Below are 14,579 nucleotides of genomic sequence, written 5' to 3'. Positions count from 1 at the left end.
CTGCTGTGCTTTGACCAGCAACACATTTGCAGCTTACATACTTACCATCAACCTGGGCTACAAATCTTCTCAAAAACCCACCGACTGTTGGACACATTCTGGCGGCCAGTAGAAACTGTAATGGGGCTCTGTGCTCAAGTGAGGAAAGCAAAGATTGTCAAAGAGACAGAGAGAGTCTTATCATTTTACCACAGGTATTAGCAGTATCTGGTATTGTCGCCATGACCAGAGTGCACTTCCTATTCTTATAGGGGAGGGAAGCTTTTGCAATCTCCATGCACACCGCAGAAACTGGGGAAACAGATGCAAAAGCACAACTTGCTACCCAACACCGTCCCCTGTCCATGACTGGGCTCTGACATTGACCAAGGGAGGGTTGGCAAACCCCCGCGCAGGCGCAGTGGCCGTCCCCTGGACGCAGGCGCGCGACGCACGTGAGCGGAAACGCGCATGCGCCATGCGGCCTGCTGCGGCCCCCGGTCGGTGTTTCTCTCGCCCCGTTCCCGTCCCCGGTGAGAGACTCAACAGGATGCGGGCGAGAAAGGCGGCGGGGGGGGGGGGTCGACTCGCCTGGGGAGGCTTCTTCAACACACAGCAGAGGTCCCGTTACCGGAATTAGGCCGTCCCGGTCCCGTGTCGACAGCGAACGGGCTTGGAAGGCTGCGGGGTGGCCGCCCCTCGGCGGCAGGCCCCGGGTCCCGGTCGCCATCTTTGTCGGGGGCAGCGGGCGGTCTGGGCGCATGCGCGGTCAGTGCTGGAGGGGCCAGGATCCTGAACATTGTTCATGTGCGCGGGCGGTCTGGGCGCATGCGCGGTCAGTGCTGGAGGGGCCAGGATCCTGAACATTGTTCATGTCTTTCCTGAACAGGCTGGAGGTGGGCACCATAAACTCCTTTGACCAGGGGATTTACACACTGGGGGGGAAGCCAAGCCAACAGGAATGATACATAAAACAGAAAGTGCTGGAAAAAACTCAGGCTTGACAGATTCTGCGTGTTGAAGAAGTCAGTGGATTTGAAATGTTAATTCAGATTTCCTCTCTGCACATGCCACTGGAGTTCTCTTTTTCCTGTTTGCATTCCAGTCCTCCAGTACTCTCAGTATTTTGCATCTACTCAAGTGAAATGTTTGCCTCTTCCGAAGTTTCTATTCTGAGCTGACAGTAAAGGGTTTGTGTCTGTTCTTTTTTTGCAGGACATCAGGAGCAACAAATTGACACCTGGAAACTGAAACCAAGGGTCACATCAAAGTCTGACAGAGTCACTCAGTTCGTCCGGATCCAAACATCAAGTTTTAAAATTGGAAGACAAAAGCGTTCGTATCTTCTGCAAGCAAAGACTTCAGCTCAGAATTCAAGTAAGTAATCGGGAGAAAGCAAACTTCAGCTGGGTATGAGTGGATCTGATTCAGATAAACTGGAATCAAAATTGCAACTGAACATTGTACTGCTTTTAAGTAGAGAAAGTTCTGACATTGTCAAGGTATATACCCACGAATGAGGGCACACAAGTCCAAAGTTCCCTCGATGACAAAGTAGATAAATTAAGATGGAAAAGGAAAATGCACTTATGACAAATATGAGGTTGATAGTTCGACCGATATCTAGGCTAAATTTGGAATGTTCAGGGAGAATCAAATGATGAGCTCTCAGAAGCAGAGTAAAAAGTGAGGTCTGCAGATGCTGGAGATCAGAGCTGAAAACGTGTTGCTGGTTAAAGCACAGCAGGTCAGGCAGCATCCAAGGAACAGGAAATTCGACGTTTCGGGCCAGAGCTCTTCATCAGGAATGAGGAGAGTGTGCCAGGCAGGCTAAGATAAAAGGTAGGGAGGAGGGACTTGGGGGAGGGGCGATGGAGATGTGATAGGTGGAAGGAGGTCAAGGTGAGGGTGATAGGCCGGAGTGGGGTGGGGGCGGAGAGGTCAGGAAGAGGATTGCAGGTTAGGAGGGCGGTGCTGAGTTCAGGGGAATCGACTGAGACAAGGTGGGGGGAGGGGAAATGAGGAAACTGGAGAAATCTGAGTTCATCCCTTGTGGTTGGAGGGTTCCCAGGCGGAAGATGAGGCGCTCTTCCTCCAACCGTCGTGTTGTTATGTTCTGGCGATGGAGGAGTCCAAGGACCTGCATGTCCTCGGTGGAGTGGGAGGGAGAGTTAGTGTTGAGCCACGGGGTGGTTGGGTTGGTTGGTCCGGGCGTCCCAGAGGTGTTCCCTGAAGCGTTCTGCAAGTAGGCGGCCCGTCTCCCCAATATAGAGGAGGCCACATCGGGTGCAGCGGATGCAATAGATGATGTGTGTGGAGGTGCAGGTGAATTTGTGGCGGATATGGAAGGATCCCTTGGGGCCTTGGAGAGAAGTAAGGGAGGAGGTGTGGGCGCAAGTTTTGCATTTCCTGCGGTTGCAGGGGAAGGTGCCGGGAGTGGAGATTGGGTTGGTGGGGGGTGTGGACCTGACGAGGGAGTCACGAAGGGAGTGGTCTTTGCGGAACACTGATAGGGGAGGGGAGGGAAATATATCCCTGGTGGTGGGGTCCATTTGGAGTTGGCGGAAATGATGGCGGATGATACGCTGTATACGGAGGTTGGTGGGGTGGTAGGTGAGAACCAGTGGGGTTCTGTCTTGGTGGCGGTTGGAGGGGCGGGGCTCAAGGGCGGAGGAGTGGGAAGTGGAGGAGATGCGGTGGAGGGCATCGTCGATCACGTCTGGGGGGAGTCTGCGGTCCATGAAGAAGGAGGCCATCTGGGCTGTACGGTATTGGAACTGGTCCTCCTGGGAGCAGATGCGGCGGAGACGAAGGAATTGGGAATATGGGATGGAGTTTTTACAGGGGGCAGGGTGGGAAGAGGTGTAGTCCAGGTAGCTGTGGGAGTCAGTCGGTTTATAGTAGATGTCTGTGTTGAGTCGGTCGCCCGATATAGAAATGGAAAGGTCTAGGAAGGGGAGGAAGGAGTCTGAGACAGTCCAGGTGAATTTGAGGTCGGAATGGAAGGTGTTGGTAAAGTTGATGAACTGTTCAACCTCCTCGTGGGAGCATGAGGCAGAGCCAATACAGTCATCGATGTAGCGGAGGAAAAGGTGGGGGGTGGTGCCAGTGTAGTTGCGGAAGATGGACTGTTCCACATATCCTACGAAGAGGCAGGCATAGCTGGGGCCCATGCGGGTGCCCATGGCAACTCCTTTAGTTTGGAGGAAGTGGGAGAATTGGAAAGAGAAGTTATTCAGGGTGAGGACCAGTTCAGTCAGTCGAAGGAGGGTGTCAGTGGAAGGGTACTGGTTGGTGCGGCGGGAAAGGAAGAAGCGGAGGGCTTTGAGTCCTTCGTGATGGGGGATGGAGGTGTACAGGGACTGGATGTCCATTGTGAAAATAAGGCGTTGGGGACCGGGGAAGCGAAAATCATGGAGGAGGTGGAGGGCGTGGGTGGTGTCCCGAACGTAGGTGGGGAGTTCTTGGACTAAAGGGGACAGAACTGTGTCGAGGAACGCGGAGATGAGTGCGGTGGGGCAGGAGCAGGCTGAGAGAATGGGTCGGCCGGGGCATTCAGGTTTGTGGATTTTGGGCAGGAGGTAGAAACGGGTGGTGCGGGGTTGTGGGACTATGAGGTTGGAGGCGGTGGATGGGAGATCCCCTGAGGTGATGAGGTCATGGATGGTCTGGGAGATGATGGTTTGGTGGTGGGAGGTGGGGTCATGGTCAAGGGGGCAATAGGAGGAGGCGTCCGCGAGCTGGCGTTTGGCCTCAGCGGTATAAAGGTCGGTGCGCCAAACTACCACCGCGCCTCCCTTGTCTGCCGGTTTGCTGGTGAGGTTGGAGTTGGAGCGGAGGGAGTGGAGGGCTGCACGTTCTGAGGGTGAGAGGTTGGAGTGGGTGAGAGGGGTGGACAGGTCGAGTCGGTTAATGTCGCGGCGGCAGTCGGCTATAAATAGATCGAGGGCGGGTAAGAGGCCAGCACGGGGTGTCCAGGTGGATGGGGTGTGTTGGAGGCGGGAGAAGGGGTCGTCAGAGGGTTGGGGGGGGGGGAGTCTTGGTTGTAAAAGTAGGCACGGAGGCGAAGGCGGCGGAAGAATTGTTCGATGTCTCGCTGCGTGTTGAAGCAGAGCAGAAGTACAAAAAGAAGCCAAAATTAATATAGACGTGAATCAAAATGTCTTCAGTACGCATATAACTAGTGAAAGTGTGTTAAATGAGAAGTAGATCCAATTAGGAACTGAAAAGGGATCAGAGGAAATGGAAATTGATAGAATTTGTGATAGAAACTGAAGTGGAGATGACTGAGATTTCAAATATAGATTTTGTACCCCCCTGTGTAAAGAAAGAAAATGCTATTCAGGCTTTAGAAAAATAGAACGAAATTAAGAGACCTGAAAGGTTCAACATTGTAACAGATATAAAGTTAAATAAGCTGTGAGCTGAAAAATGTATTGCTGGTAAAGTGCAGCAGGTCAGGCAGCATCCAAGGAGCAGGAGAATCGACGATTCGGGCATAAGCACTCCTTCAGGCTTATGCCCGAAACGTCGATTCTCCTGCTCCTTGGATGCTGCCTGACCTGCTGCGCTGTTCCAGCAACGCATTTTTCAGCTCTGATCTCCAGCATCTGCAGTCCTCACTTTCTCCTAGTTGAATAAGCTGTGAGTCATACTTGATGAGATGCGTCCAAGGATTACTGAAGACAGTTACAGTGGAAATCGTAGTGGCAAAGACTAATTTTCCCTGAGACTTGGGACTGGTGACAGTCCCTGATTCTATTCCTGATGAAGGACTTTTGCCCGAAATGTTGATTTTCCTGCTCCTCAGATGCTGCCTGACCTGCTGTGCTTTTCCAGCACCACTCTAATCTAGAGTCTGGTTTTCAGCATCTGCAGTCCCTGTTTTTACCTAACCACCGGTGACAGAAGCTGGAGAATTACAAATGTTACATTTCTCATTCAAATAAGATAAGGTCAGCAACTACAAACCAGTTAAACGTGGTGGGGAACCTTTCAAAAATGATAATTGAAATTAAAATGAACAGTAACTTGAACAAATTTGGGTCTGTTAAGGAGAGCCATCATATCTAATGACATGATATTTTTGATGATGTAATAATGTTAGTTGTTAGGGTAATGTTGATGTGCTTTACATGGACTTCTGAAATACATCTGATTAAATGCTGTGCAACAGAAACTTGAAAGGGTTCAGAAAAGATTTACAAGGATGTTGCCAGGGTTGGAGGGTTTGAGCTATAGGGAGAGGCTGAACAGGCTGGGGCTGTTTTCCCTGGAGCGTCGGAGGCCGAGGAGTGACCTTATAGAGGTTTATAAAATCATGAGGGGCATGGATAGGATAAATAGACATGGTACTTTCCCTGGGGTGGGGGAGTTCAGAACTAGAGGGCGTAGGTTCACGGTGAGAGGGGAAAGATTTAAAAGGGACCTAAGGGGCAACTGTTTCAAGCATAGGCCTGTATGGAATGAGCTGCCAGAGGAAGTGGTGGACACTGGTACAATTGCAACATTTAAGAGGCATCTGCATGGGTATATGAATAGGAAGGGTTTGGAGGGATATGGGCCGCGTGCTGGCAGGTGGGACGAGATTGGGTTGGGATATCTGGCCAGCACGGACGGGTTGGACCGAAGGGTCTGTTTCCGTGCTGTACATCTCTATGATTCAGTGACTGGGGTGGGAGCTCATGGAATAACAGGGGGGTTGTCTTGTGGTGCAGTGTTAAGCGTCCGTACCTCTGGACCAGGAAACCCAGGTTCAAGTCCTACCTGCTCCAGAAGTGTGTAATAACATCCCTGAACAGTTAGATTAGAAAAATCGTTTGGAAGGGACAGCATCACATTTAATCCGAAACTGACTGAGTGGCAGGAGAGAGAGAGAGAGAGGTTTCTCATTAATAGCTGCTTTCCAGACTGCGGGAATGTTAATCGTGGAGCTCCCAGGGATTGCTTTTTCTAACTTGCGTCAAGACCCTTGAGTACAGAGTACAATTTTACATTACTTACAGTGTGGCAACAGGCCCTTCGGCCCAACAAATCCACACCGACCCTCCAAAGAGCAACCCACCCAGACCCATTCCCCTACATTTACCCCTTCACCTAACACTACGGGCAATTTAGCATGGCCAGTTCACCCTAACCTGCACGTTTTGATATTTTGTCAGAGTTTCACGTGAGTTGGGACTGTCTGGCAGTTCCCTTTCCCAGAAGGAATTTATAACCATCCAGCAGCTTTCGCGGTCACACATTTTGCCACTGCTGGCCCCACAAACGCTCGTTCATTTCAATTTCACAACATGCCTTTGTGATTCCATGGGTTCTTACTCACTCTGGTTTTCCTTTCTGAAATCAGTTTCACAGGGCGTTCGGATGGCAAGACCTCCGGTCGGGGAACCGGCGCCCAACCTCCCACCTGGATCTGATCGAGTCCCTCGATTTGTGGCAACCCAAACTCTGTCAAAGATTGAGTATGGAAGGAGGGAACAGCGGAGGAGAACTGTGTGCCGAGTGCGGGCAGAGCTTCCGTCGGTCGCCTGACCTGCCACGACACGAATGCCGTCCCATCGGGGTGAAGCCCTGGAGGTGTGGAGTCTGTGCGAAAGCGTTCAGTTATCCGTCGGATCTGGACCTGCACCAGCGCAGTCACACGGGCGAGAGGCCGTTCATCTGCTCCATGTGCGGGAAGGGATTCGCTCGTTCCTCCTACCTGCTGCTACACCAGCGGGTGCACACCGGGGAGAAGCCGTTCACCTGCTCTGTGTGCGGGAAGGGATTCACTCAGTCCTCCAACCTGCAGACTCACCAGCGGGTCCACACCGAGGAGAGACCTTTCGAATGTCCGGACTGCAGGAAATTCTACAAAAGCTCCTGGGACTTGATGCGGCATCAACGCGTCCACACCGACGAGAGGCCGTTCAGGTGCTCGAGCTGCGGGGCCAGTTTCAAACGGTCGTCTCACCTCACTGTCCACCAGCGGATTCACACCGGCTGGAAGCTGTTCACTTGCTCGACCTGTGGCAAGGGATTTACCCAGTCGACCTCGCTGCTGTTGCACCAGCAAGTTCACAGCGGGGAGAGCCCATTCACCTGCCCCTTGTGCGGCATGGGCTTCACACAGAAATCCCATCTGCTGACCCACCAGCGGGTTCACACTGACGAGAGGCCGTTCAAGTGCCTGGTTTGTGGAAATGGCTTCAAGAGTCCCGGTGAACTGACGCGGCACCAGCGTGTTCACTCGGACGAGAGACCGTTCAGGTGCTCCGAATGCGGGGCCGGCTTCAAGCAGTCGTCTCAACTGACTGTCCACCAGCGGGTCCACACCGGGGAGCGGCCCTTCACCTGCTCCGAGTGCGGGAAGGGCTTCAGTTGCTCGTTCAACCTGCTGACCCACCAGCGGGTCCACACCGGGGAGAGGCCCTTCATCTGCTCCCAGTGCGGGAAGGGGTTCACTCAGTCGTCCAGCCTGCTGACCCACCAGGGCGTTCACACCGGCGAGAGGCCTTTCGCCTGCCCCAGTTGCGGGAAGGGGTTCGCCCGGCTGTCCACCCTGCTGACCCACCAGCGCGTCCACACCGGGGAGAAGCCCTTCAGCTGCTGCGAGTGCGGGAAGGGGTTCACTCAGTCGTGCCACCTGCAGAGACACCAGCGCACCCACACCGGGGAGAGGCCCTTCACCTGCACCGTGTGCAGGAAGGGATTCACTCAGTCGTCCAACCTCACGGCGCATCAGCGAGTTCACAAGTAAGTGCAGCGGTTGGGGCTCGCTTTCGTTCACTGGACTACATTTGTTGAGTATTTCCACTGATGTTTGTAAAGTCCAGCCCAGTTATCGGGGACAACAAAGTAGAGAAACGAATGAGTTTTATTAAAGGTCAGTAATTTCCTTGTGTCTCCCTCTGGGGCCCTTGTTGTGTTTGGAGGCGGGAGAGGTCTGGGATACCTTCTCCGGCAAGTTCGAACAGCACTCGTGGCTCCCGGATATCTGGCGCTCCTTCAGGAATCCGTCCAGCTGAGGAGAAACAGAGGGTCGGGGGAGGCCATTCAGCCCCTTGTGCCCATGTCACTTTCACCACATTGCCTTGCCTGCTTCCCATAGAGGGCAAGGCAAAAGTGAAGGCTGCGGATGCTGGAGACATCAGAGTCGAGAGGGTGGCGCTGGAAAAGCGCGGCAGGTCAGGCAGCATCCGGGGTACGCTCAATTGAGAGATTGTTTCCTCTGGTGGGAGAAGTCGGAAAGTACAGGGGCCCGGTGTCGGGAGGGAGGGGACAATCCCTCAGCAGTGAGATAAGGAGACGCCACCTCAATTGCAGGAATGTGAGTTTGGAATTGTCCATCCCAACAGGTTGGGGACGCTTCATTGCTGGATATATTTCGGGCTGAGACATAAACTGGGTCTTACAGGGAATGGGGGGGATGTAGGGGTGGACAGAAAAGGTGCAGTGAAGCCTGAGATCAGCCCTTATCCTGTCCAGTAACACAGCAGGCTGGACTTACCAAATGGTCTCAAAAATATCACACAGAGGAGGAGGAACCATAGTGTCTGCAGAGTCATAAAGCACGGAAACAGTCCCCTCAGTCCTTCTCTTCCATGCAGACCAGATGTCCCAATGTAGTCTAGCCCCATTTGCCAGCACTCGGCCCATATCTCTCTCAACCCTTCCTATTCATATACCTATTCAGATGCCTTTTAAATGTTGTAATTGTACCAGCCTCCATCACATCCTCTGGCAGGTTACACCCGAAACCCGACTTTTCCACCTCCTGATGCTGCTGTGTTCTTCCAGCCTCCTGCCTGTTCACATTCCATACACGTACCACCCTCTGTGTAATAATGTTGCCCCTTAGGTCCCTTTTAAACCTTTCCCCTCTCACCCTGAACCTCTGCCCTCAGGTTCTGGACTCTTTCCCCTCCCATCACCACACTTTGTCAATGAACCCTATCCATGCCCCTCATGATTTTATAAACCTCCATAAGGTCACCCCTCAGCCTCCGAAGCTCCAGGGAAAATAACCCCAGCCTGCTCAGCCTCTCCCTGTAGGTCAAACCATCCAACCCTGGCAACATCCTTGTAAATCTTTTCTGAACCCTTTCAAGTTTCGCAACATCTTTCCGATAGGAAGGAGACCAGAATTGCACGCAATATTCCAACAGTGGTCTAACCAATGTCCTGTACAGCCGCAACATGACCTCCCAACTCCTGTACTCAATACTCTGACCAATAAAGGAAAGCACACCAAACGCCTTCTTCACTATCCTATCTACCTGCAACTCCACTTTCAAGGAGCTATAAACCTGCACTCCAAGGTCTCTTTGTTCAGCAACACTCCCTCGGACCTTATCATTAAATGTATAAGTCCTGCTAAGATTTGCTTTCCCAAAATGCAGCACTTCACATTTATCTGAATTAAACTCCATCTGCCACCTCTCAGTTCTTTGGCCCATCTGGTCCAGATTCTGTTGTAATCTGAGGTAACCATCTTCGCTGTCCTCTACACCTTCAATTTTGATGTAATCCGCAAACTTACGAAATGTACCTCTTATGTTCACATCTCAGTCATTTCAAGTTACACGCCATCCTGGGTGGCATGGTGGCTCAGTGGTCAGCACTGCTGCCTCACAGCACCAGGGTCCCACGTTCGCTTCCGGCCTCAGGTGACTGTCTGTGTGGAGTTTGCACATTCTCCCCGTGTCTGTGTGGGTTTCCTCCGGGTGCTCTGGTTTCCTCCCACAGTCCAAAGATGTGCAGGTTAGGGTGAATTGGCTGTGCAAAATTGCCCCTAGTGTTAGGTGCATTAGTCAGAGGGGAATGGGTCTGGGTGGGTTACTCTTCAGAGGGTCAGTGTGGACTGGTTGGGCCGAAGGGCCTGTTTCCACACTAGGGAGCCTAATCTAATCTTTCCGAATCTACTCTGGAGACCAGAATTGCACACAGTATTCCAAATCCATTGCTGTAAAGGAGTCTAGTCTCACTCACAATGTCCAGTACAGTCGCAGCATGACCTCCCAACTCTTATACTCAATGCATTGACCAGTAAAGGAATACCTATAGCTTTACATTGAGGGGTGATAGATAGCGGGTAGTTTCTTCACTCAGAGTAGTAGGGATGTAGAACAGCCTGCCTACAACAGTAGTAGACTCACTGGCGTTCAGGGCATATGGATAATAATGGAGCAGTGTAGGTTAGCTGGGAATCAGAATAATTTCACAGGTCAGTGCCACATCGAGGGCCGAAGGGTCTGCACTGCGCTGTAATGTTCTATGTCCCATGGTGTCTCTCCTGCCCAATGGGGGAGATCAGGGAGTGGGCGTGTGTCCCTGATGGCCATGTCTGCAGGAAGTGTGACTGGCTACAGCGGTTGGACACACTGAAGAGCAGACAGGGGTCAGAGAGTGTGATGGACTCCAGTTACAGGGAGGTGATCACACTGCAGCTTCAGTCAGGTAGATGGGTGACCCCGCCTGGAGAGACAGGCAGGTAATGCAGAAGTCCATAAGACCATAAGACATAGGAGTGGAAGTAAGGCCAATCGGCCCATCGACTCCAATCCGCCACTCAATCATGGCTGATGGGCATTTCAACTCCAATTACCAGCATTCTCCCCGTATCCCTTAATTCCTGTGACATCAAGAATCTATCAGTCTCCAGTAGCTATTCCCCCTCTGTAACAGGAGATGCTGTTGGAGGGGTGGGGGCAGGTGAATAGCGCCTCAGGGGAGCAGCAGCCAGGCCTGTGGTACCGCAACTGGCTCTGCTTTCCAGCCGGGGTCAGGCAAGGTCCAAGCAAGCAGCAGTATCATAGAGATGGACAGCACAGAAACAGACCCTTCGGTCCAACCCGTCCATACCGACCAGACATCCCAACCCAATCTAGTCCCACCTGCCAGCACCCGGCCCATATCCCTCCAAACCCTTCCTATTCATATACCCATCCAAATGCCTTTTAAATGTTGTAATTGTACCAGCCTCCACCACTTCCTCTGGCAGTTCATTCCATACACATACCACCCTCTGTGTGAAAACGTTGCCCCTTAGGTCCCTTTTATATCTTTCCTCTCTCACCCTAAACCTATGCCCTCTAGTTCTGGATTCCCCGACCCCAGGGAAAAGACTTTGTCTATTTATCCTATCCATGCCCCTCATAATTTTGTAAACCTCTATCAGGTCACCCCTCAGCCTCTGATGCTCCAGGGAAAACAGCCCCAGCCTGTTCAGCCTCTCCCTACAGCTCAAACCCTCAACCCTGGCCACACCCTTGTAAATCTTTTCTGAACCCTTTCAAGTTTCACAACATCTTTCTGATAGGATGGAGACTAGAATTGCATGCAATATTCCAACAGTGGCCTAACCAATGTCCTGTACAGCCGCAACATGACCTCCCAATTCCTGTACTCAATACTCTGACCAATAAAGGAAAGCATACCAAACACCTTCTTCACTATCCTATCTACCTGTGACTCCACTTTCAAGGAGCTATGAACCTGCACTCCAAGGTCTCTTTGTTCAGCAACACTCCCTAGGACCTTACCAGTATAAGTCCTGCTAAGATTTGCTTTCCCAAAATGCAGCACCTTGCATTTATCTGAATTAAACTCCATCTGCCACTTCTCAGCCCATTGGCCCATCTGGTCCAGATCCTGTTATAATCTGAGGTAACCCTCTTCGCTGTCTACTCTACCTCCAATTTTGGTGTCATCTGTAAACTTACTAACTGTACCTTTTATGCTCACATCCAAATCATTTATGTAAATGACAAAACGTAGAGTGTCGGAGACTCCCTAGTTAGCGGCACAGCCCGTCATTTCTGTAGCCACATTCGAGACTCCGGGATGACGTGTTGCCTCCCTGGTGCCAGGGTCAGGGATGGCGCAAAGCGATTACACAAACTTGTTAAGGGGGAGGGTGAGCAGCCAGAGGTCGTGGTGCACGTTTGTACCAACGTCCTAGGCAGAAAGAGGGTTGAGGTCTTGCGCAGTGAGTATAGGGAGTTAGGAAAGAGGTTAAAAAGCAGGGCTTCGAGAGTAGTAATCTCTGGGTTACTGCCAGTACCACCTGCTAGTGAGGCAAGGAGTAGAAAGATAGGACAGATGAATACGGTGGCTCAGTGGTTAGCACTGCTGCCTCACAGCGCCAGGGACCCGGGTTCGATTCCAGCCTCGGGGCGACTGTCTGTGTGGAGTTTGCACATTCTCCCCGTGTCTGTGTGGGTTTCCTCCGAGTGCTCCGGTTTCCTCCCACAGTCCAAAGATGTGCAGGTCAGGTGAATTGGCCATGCTAAATTGCCCATAGTGTTAGGTGCATTAGTCAGAGGGAGACAGGGGAATCTAATGTAAACTAGCATGTGGCTAAGGAGCCGGTTCAGGGGGCAGGGTTTCAGGCTCTTGAATGATTGGGACCACTTCTGTACAAGAGGGACGGGTTGCACACAAACTGCAGGAGAACCTCACAGGGAGGCTCGCTCGTGCTACTCAGGAGATGTGAAACTCGAGTGGCAGGGGATTGGGAAACACAGCAGCAAGTGGAGGGATTGAAGAAAAGATAGATGTTAGGACCAATATGTCAGAAAGAAAGGACAGGCAGAGGCAGGTCAATCAACATGATGGTACTAACGGGCTGAAGTGTGTTGATTTCAAACGAATGAATCTTCCAGGTAAGGCTCAGATCCTGAATCACTACATGGGGCTATGACTTTGTGGCTATTACGGAGATCTAGTTGAGAGAGGGTTCTAGGCTATCATTGTTTTAGACGGGATAGAGAGGAAGGCAGAAGAGGTGGAGGAGTTGCATTAGATTACATTAGATTCCCTACAGTGTGGAAACAGGCCCTTCGGCCCAACCAACCCTCCGAAGAGGAACCCACCCAGACCCATTTCCCTCTGACTAATGCACCTAACACTATGGGCAATTTAGCCTGGCCAATTCACCCTAACCTGCACATCTTTGGATATACTAATCAGGAAGAATGTTCCATTTGCAGTCAGAGAGGATGTACTGGAGGGCTCATCCACCTGAGGCAGTATGGGCAGAGCTCAAAATTAAGCTGGGTGCAGTCACTCTGATAGGATTTTACTATAGGCCCCGTCCAACAGCCACCAAGAGACTGACTGAGGGAACAAATACGTCAGTAGATTATAGAAAGGTGCAATAAAAACAGAGTTGTCATAGTGGGTGCCTTTCATTTCCCCAATGTTGACTGGGGACTCTCTTCCAGCAAGAGGCACAGACGGTGCATCCAAGAGGGTTTCTTGAAACTGTGTGTGGATAGTCCAACCCACTTGAGGAGGGGCCTGACTGGACTTGTATTGGCGAATGAGCCTGGCCAGGTGACTGAGCTTTCAATGGGAGAGTGTTTTGGAAACTGTCATCACAACCCCTTGAGTTTTCAGACAGCTATGAGCATGGATGAGTTGGGGCCTAGCAGGAACTTATTGTAAGGGACGCTTCGATAACGACGGAGGTTGCGAATTTAGTGAAAAGATAAAAAGCAAGTGAAATCCGACAGGGCCTATGAGGATTATAAGAAAAACAGGAAAGTACTCAAGCAGGGAATTAGGAGAGCAAGAAGGGGCCATTGAAATGACCTTAGTAAGTGAGATTAGATTAGATTCCCTACAGTGTGGAAACAGGACCTTCAGCCCAACCTGTCCACACCGACCCTCCGAAAAGTAACCCACCCAGACCCATTCCCCTACCCCTGACTAATGCACCTAACACTATGGGCAATTTAGCATGGCCAATTTACCTGACCTGCACATCTTTGGAGTGTAGGAGGAAACCGGAGCACCCGGAGGAAACCCACGCAGACACGGGGAGAATGTGCAAACTCCACACAGGCAATCACCTGAGGCTGGAATCTAACCTGTGTCCCTGGCACTGTGAGGCAGCAGTGCTAACAACTGAGCCACCGTGCCACCCCACACGTTAAGGTTTACAGAGAATCACAAAGGATCCGATTAGATTCATTAAAAACAAGAGGGCAGTTAGGGAGAAGGTCGGACCACCTAAGGATAAAGGAGAGAACTCGTGCTTGGAGGACGAGGATGTGAATGAGACCCTGAATGAGCACTTTACATCTTGGTCACCCAGGAGATGGAGATGGAGGGTGGTGAGAATTGTGTGGAGCATGCTCAGATACTCAGGCACTTTGAGAACAAAGGAAGGAAGTGGTGTTGGATCTCTTGAAGAGCAGTAAGGTGACATCTTACCTGATGGGATCTACCAAAGGTTACTGAGGGAGGCAAGAGAGGAGATGGCTGAGGCCCTGACCAAGATCTCTTGTATCTTCACTAGCCACTGGAGGGGTCCCAGCGGACTGGGCAAGTTGCTGATGCTCCTCTGGTTAAGAAGAGAAGTAGGGATAATCCTGGAAACCACAGACCAGTGAGTCTCAAATCGGTGATTGGGAAGCTATTGGAGAGAATTCTTCAGGATAGGATTGACACACATTTGGAGAAACACTGCCTAGTTAGGGACGCTCGTGCGCAGGTCATGTCTTACTGACTTGATTGAATATTTCGAGGAGGTGACGAAGATGATAGATGAGGGTAGAACAGTAGATGTTGTTTCCAAGGATTTCAGTAAGGCTTTGGACAAGTCCCTCATG

At 51.4% G+C, this 14,579-nt stretch overlaps 1 protein-coding gene across 3 annotated transcripts in view; it reads left to right on the top strand.

The window, feature by feature from the left end:
- The first annotated feature begins 439 nt into the window (after positions 1-439).
- Positions 440-14,579, top strand: part of LOC132828725 (zinc finger protein 235-like) — a 29,061-nt gene continuing 14,921 nt past the window's right edge. For all 3 annotated transcript variants that reach the window (XM_060845837.1, XM_060845838.1, XM_060845839.1), the window contains exons 1-3: positions 440-512; positions 1,195-1,356; positions 6,329-7,716. In XM_060845837.1, the coding sequence (XP_060701820.1) occupies positions 6,446-7,716 (1,271 nt within the window). In that variant the 5' untranslated portion in view covers positions 440-512; positions 1,195-1,356; positions 6,329-6,445. The remainder of the gene's footprint in view (positions 513-1,194; positions 1,357-6,328; positions 7,717-14,579) is intronic.

The sequence above is a fragment of the Hemiscyllium ocellatum genome, chromosome 27, assembly GCF_020745735.1.
Source record: "Hemiscyllium ocellatum isolate sHemOce1 chromosome 27, sHemOce1.pat.X.cur, whole genome shotgun sequence".
In the NCBI taxonomy this organism is placed as follows: Eukaryota; Metazoa; Chordata; class Chondrichthyes; order Orectolobiformes; family Hemiscylliidae; genus Hemiscyllium; species Hemiscyllium ocellatum.
The sequence above is the reverse complement of the archived record's forward strand: the minus strand, read 5'-3'. Positions and strand labels throughout refer to the sequence as shown.